Here is a 5,671-nt window from a genome sequence, read left to right on the forward strand (position 1 = left end):
CCCTGAGCCCGCAGAGCAGGGCAGCGTTTGCTGATGGGCTGAGCCCTTCCTAAAGATCCTGTCGGGCTGCCTTAGACACTTGGGGTCAGGGATTCCTTCCAACCGGGGCCACTTTGGGTGGGCTGGGGGCGGCCCCAGGGCAGGTGGCAGTGTGTGCAAGGTTCCTTTGTGACACGCTGCAGCATGGTCATGGTGGCATGGAATGGAGGAGTGTGTCCTTTGTGACACGTGGTGACATAGGAGCTGGTGGTGACAAGATCACTCCACAGCTTGCAGGAGCAGGCGACGGGACAGGACGGGACAGAGCGGTGCTGTGAGGAGCCCCCGCACAGCACACTCGTTCCTGTCTGACCTGGAGCTTTTCTGAGGCGTTGTTCCTGCAGCTGACCTCAAGGCCAGACTCAGGACCTGGTGACCTGTGGCCTTCCGAGGCTTCTGTTCTGCAGGTGCCCTCGAGGGCAGAGCGTGGGACTTGGTGCTCCGGAGCTTTTCCAAGGCATCTGTCCTGCTACTAGCTCCAGTCACTGACATGGAGCAGAGACCCCCAAGAGACCCTAGGATGGCCTGGGTGGAGGAGGAGGAAGAAGGCTCTGGAGCTGACCCAGGAGAGGAGACAGAAGAGGTGGTGCCATTCCATCCACCACAGGAGGGTGAGTGGCAGAGTTGGGCCGTAGGACTGGAGCCTGCAGCCAGCTTGGCCCCATCCTGTGGCATATTCCATCCCATCCCATCCCATCCCATCCCGTCCAGTCCAATCCCATCCCATCCCCTGGGGAAATGCCCAATGACAGGACAGAAGAGGGCCCAGGCAGACACCCCGCAGTGGCCGTGCTCCATCCCCCCGGGGCACCCCGGGGCTGTCCCTGCCTGGGGAGCACAGGGCTGGGCTGTGTTCTCCGGCCTCTCCCGCAGCCCCTCAGCTCTGGCTGTGCTTGCTCTTTGCCAGATGCAGCCGTGGAGCGCACACAAGAGCAGCAATCCAGCCGTGGCCACTTCCGCAGAACAGCGCAGGTACCTGCAGCCATGCCCACCTGGGCTGGGCCTGCTGTCCCTGCTCAGCCGAGCACTGTGTGTGGAGCACTCCATGGAACATCCCTGGCTTCTTGCCCTTCTCCTACAGCTCGTTTGCAAATTCATCAAGAGGATTCGGCAGGAAGAGACCATCACCAGGGGCGCTGCGTACAGACCATACTCGCCCATCTTCCAAAGCAAGACCAGTGCTGCCCTGCTGTATATGCTTGTAGAGGAAGATTGTTACCATCCAAAGCAAGTAAGCAGCCTGTGGCCAGCGTTTCATCCTCCCAGGAACTCCTTGGCCTCCCCAGCCACACCTGCTGGTCCTTGTGAGCCTTTGAGGCCATCACAGTGTGGTGGGATGGGAAGAACATCTCTGGGGAAGCTGGGGACATTGCTCCCTCTAGCAGCTTTCCAAGTCTCCCTGTGCCTTCTCCAGGTGCCCGCCATGGTGAGGTACATCCACCAGTGGCTCCTGGCCAATGATTCCGCTGAGCACAGGCTGGACATGGCCCTGCTGGATCTCACTGAAGCACTGACAAATGACGCAGTCATGACGCTCCTGCGTGTGGCCCCGTCCTGTGACAGGTAAGGGCCCAGCTGCCCAGAGGGCTCAGGGCTCCCCAGCCCATCACCCTGCACAGCCTGGCCCAGGTGCCTGAGCAGCAGAGACTTCCAGGGCCCTCTGGCTGCTCCCTTTCCCAGCCCTGGCATGTCAGCCCCCGAGCCTGCTGCTGTGCTCCCTCCCTGCCCCTCAGGGCTCTGTCCCCACAGGGCTGGGCTGCCTGGCTGCTGCTGGCCAGGGGCAGAGGGCAGAGGCAGAACTGGCAGCCAGCTCAGCTCCCAGCGGTGCTGTGTCTGACACCCCCCTGAGACAGAGCTCTAACCCTGCAGAGCTGCCGCGGCCATGTGGAAAACCATCATGGGCTCAAGCAGGACTGCGGAGCTGGCACAGCTGGTGCTCCTGGATGTGCTGGGGAGCTGGCCGGAGCACAGCACGTGCACCTCCGATGGGGACAAAACGGGTGTCTTTGCCCTGGCTGTGAGTTTCTGCAAGTGGCCTTTGCTGGCCCCAAGGCTGCCTCTCCAGCAGCTCTCCATCCTCCTTCCCCCACTACATCTCCCTGCCTCAGGCACTGGCCTGAAACCTGGGGAGCACAGGGCCACCAGGCCCCCTGCTCCCCCTGCGTCTCTCCGGGCCTCTCCCTGCCACGCTCGGGCCCTGCCACACAGACACCTCCGCACTGAGCGCTCTCTCTGGGCCTTTGTCCTTTGCAGGCAACTCTGGTGATGTGGAAGGTCCTCCAGGTGCCCTGCATCCCACGTATAATGAAGGTGTATTTCCCACACCTCTTTGTGCACCTGCTCTTCCAAGTGTTCTTCAGCACTCTGGATATGCCAGAAGAGGTGGATACCTTCTGGAAGGGATGCCAGGAAGAACACGGCCTTGCCACCAGCCCCAACAGGTGCTCCCGTCCTAGAGCTCCTGTCCCTGCCACGTGGCCTGGGAAGGAGCCAGTGCTCCCAGTGTGACCTGGGCTTTGCTCTGCACACAGGTTTGCAGTGCGGACCCTCAAGTCCCTGCTCTGCCTTCTCCGCTGTGAGGATGTGGTGGTGGCAATGGAACACAAGGGTGCCTGGGACACCCTGCTCTGTGCTGACACCCACCACTATGCCGTGGGTCTGCTGGCCAGGTGAGACCCCCTTCTCCCCATTGCTCCAGCCACTTGTGCTCTGTGCCCAGGGTGCCCCACACAGTCCCTGTGGCTGTGGGCCAGAGGCCCTTGTCACTGAGGGATGGCCAAGCAGACTGGAAAAGGCTGGGAGAGGAGGCTGCTCTGGAGCAACCAAATCCCAAATGGCCCAGGGCCCCTTGCTGGGAGGGTGGTGAGGAAAGATGTGAACTGTGTGCGTCACTCCTGGCAGAGGTTTGCCCCACTGGCTCAGGGTCTTGTTTCCTTTTTCCTCTTGTCAGAGAAATTCGCCTGTCATCCATACACTTTTGTTGTGGGATTGCATTCTACCTGCTCGGCCTGCTCAGCAAAGAGATGCCATACTGGGATTTCCCTGCCCTGGTGTTCATTGTGGAGGTGAGCCTGAAGGCCAGTGCTGCCTGGCTGAGCTGCCTCCCAGCTCTCTGCCCTCTCGTAGCCGCAGCTGCCTGGGACGGTGCCCGTGCCCTGTGGTGCTGCCTGGGCCCAGCCCTGTGCGGTTCCGGGCTGCTGCTGGCCGGGTGCCCTGTCACTGCCCTGTGCCTTTCAGGTCCTCGAGTGCCTGGACTTGAGGGAATGCAGCGACAGTGTTCTGGAGATCATGACAAAGAACCTGCGGAGCGAGGACGGGGAGAGGCGTCACTTGGCACTCCGAGGCCTCGTGGTGCTGGGCAAGAATCCCTTGATGGTGAGAAGGGGGCAGTGGCTGAAGCCCTGCCGGCAGTGTGGGGCTGGAAAACGCTGTCACTTGGGCTTGGCTGGGCTTTGGGCCCGGGGCAGCTGCTCCCAGCTCTCCTGCCTCCCGCTTCAGCTGCCCGAGTGCTTCGGGACGGGCTTTGGCCTCTAGGCCCTGCTGCAGCCGGGTGGCCTTTCACAAACTTGTGTTCCACACAGGCCGAAAAAATGTGGAGCCTGACTGAAAGTCTTGTGGAGCTCCTGGAGGAAAATGATAGTGACGTGATCAGGATGACCATTCTCCTACTCAGATATTTATTCCTGGATAATGGTACCCCAATACCCAGCTCCCTCGCCCTGCAGCTGGCTGAGGCGCTCCTGCCACTCTTTGACCGCGTAAGGCTCTGTGCCCACAGCCACGGCCACTGGCTGCTGCCCGGGCACTTGGTGCCCTGTGGAGATGCAGGCCTGTGCCCTGCTGGACCCGAAGCAGCTGATGCTGAGCTCTTTTGTTCTTGCTTTCATACAGGATGATAGCCAGGTGCAGCTGAGCTCCATGATGGTCTTTCAAGAGATGCTGGAGTTATTAACGCAAGATGGAAAACATGCCCTGAAGTCACCCGTGCACCACAGCCTGCTGCCACTCTACTTCCACTGCCATGATGAGAATCAGATTGTTGCTGAGGTGAGGACTTGTGGCCGGCTGCTGTCTCCCTGGCAGGGGGCTGGGCTGCCTCCTGTCCTGGCGCCTTGCAGGCTGCAGCCTCCCCCAGGCTGTGGCACTGGGATGCTCCTCTGCCCGGGCTGTGGGGCCCTGCCCGCTGCTGCACCCAGAGGCGGCGCGGGCTCTTCTCCAGGCTGCTGTGGGCCCGAGCCGGGTGCCCATGGAGCCCTGGCGCGGCGGAGCTGCGGGGCGGCCCCGCGGCTCCCCGGGCAGCAGCCGGCCCTCTGCCCCCTGCGGAGCCCGGCGCCAGCGGCTGCTGGCCGCGCCTCAGGGCTGTGCGGGCAGGGGAGGCCGGGGCTGGGCGCAGGGAGCGCCCGCCACAGGGGCTGAGCCCGCGCCGAGCCTTCCCTGCTGCCGCTCTCTGCAGCTGGCAGAGGACACGAGCCGAGCGGCCGAGCAGCTGCGCCGAGCCCTGCGCTACCTGGAGAGCCCCCAGGAGCCCCTGCGAGAGGCGGCCATCAGGTTCATGGGTGAGCCCCGAGGCCGGGCTCCCTCCCCGGCCCGCCGCAGCTCGGCCCCAGCCCCGCCCGCTGCCCCGGCAGCGCCATCCGGGCCCGGCGCCGTGGAGCCCCGCCTGGCCCGGGCGCTGCTGCCGCCCTCTGGCAGCCGTGCCCTTGGGCGGCAGCGTGCGGCAAGGGCCCGGGCTGAGCCCTGCCGGGCCAGCAGGGCGTGTGGCCGCAGCGCTGGCAGCGCCGCTGGCAGGGAGCTGTGCCGCTGCCGCCCTGACAGGCTCTGTGTTCACAGGGGTGGCCGGGCGGCTCCTGAGGGGGCAGCCAGGAGAGCTCCTGATGATCTACACTGGTGAGTGAGGGCAGCGGGCTGACACCAGTGGTTGGCGGGTGAAGACCTGCAAGCCCTGCCCCAGCTGTGGAGGGCTCTGCTCCCTGTGCAGAGGAAGGCTGGTCTGGGCAGAGCACACACAGATTTCAAGGCCATGTGGACGATCCGTAGCCAGCAGCTTCAGGCTGATCTCCTTGGTCCCTGCTCCCTCCTGGCCATGGCAAGAGCCGGCTGGGATGGCCCTGGCAGGGGGCTCTGCTTGCATCCCCACAGGTTCAGAATCTGACCGTGGCTCTGTTCCTTTCTCTTGCAGCCCTTGAAGAAATGGCCAATGACATCAGCCTTGGTGTCGGAAGCCTGGCCATTGAAACCTTGTGCATCCTGAGGTCAGCAGAGCGGGCTCCAATCTCCAGGTTCCAGAGGCTGCAAGATCAGCTGCGCAGGGTGTGGAAGGCTCGGCCGTGTCTCTCGCGTCTCCGCAGGCTGAGCTGCTGGAGCTCAGTGGAGAACTAATCCCAGAGGCTCTTTTTGCTGGGACCCCCTGAGTAATGGGGAATTTTTTTTTTCTTCTAAAATGTTCTCCTTTTTGTTTGCTTTTACTTTATAAATATAGAATGCGTTATAATACACAGGCTCCAGGATGTTTCTTTTGCTGCCCTGCATCCACAGGGCATAGATGAGGAGGGGGAAAATGGTGCTTGCACTCAGCCAGCTGCCCAGGCGTGCAGTGCTGCAGGGACAATGGCCAGAAGCCCTTTGGCCTGTG

The 5,671-nt window shown here is 62.7% G+C and overlaps 1 protein-coding gene across 1 annotated transcript; it reads left to right on the forward strand.

Annotated features, from left to right (window-relative positions):
* The first annotated feature begins 283 nt into the window (after positions 1–283).
* LOC135284530 (uncharacterized) lies at positions 284–3,573 on the forward strand. The gene is made up of 7 exons (XM_064396084.1): positions 284–650; positions 947–1,011; positions 1,121–1,270; positions 1,454–1,546; positions 2,293–2,421; positions 3,277–3,414; positions 3,538–3,573. Exons 1-7 carry the CDS (start codon positions 530–532, stop codon positions 3,571–3,573), a joined length of 732 nt encoding a protein of 243 aa, XP_064252154.1. The 5' UTR covers positions 284–529.
* Positions 3,574–5,671: the final 2,098 nt, after the last annotated feature.

The sequence above is a fragment of the Passer domesticus genome, chromosome 21 (assembly GCF_036417665.1).
Source record: "Passer domesticus isolate bPasDom1 chromosome 21, bPasDom1.hap1, whole genome shotgun sequence".
Classification (NCBI taxonomy): domain Eukaryota; kingdom Metazoa; phylum Chordata; class Aves; order Passeriformes; family Passeridae; genus Passer; species Passer domesticus.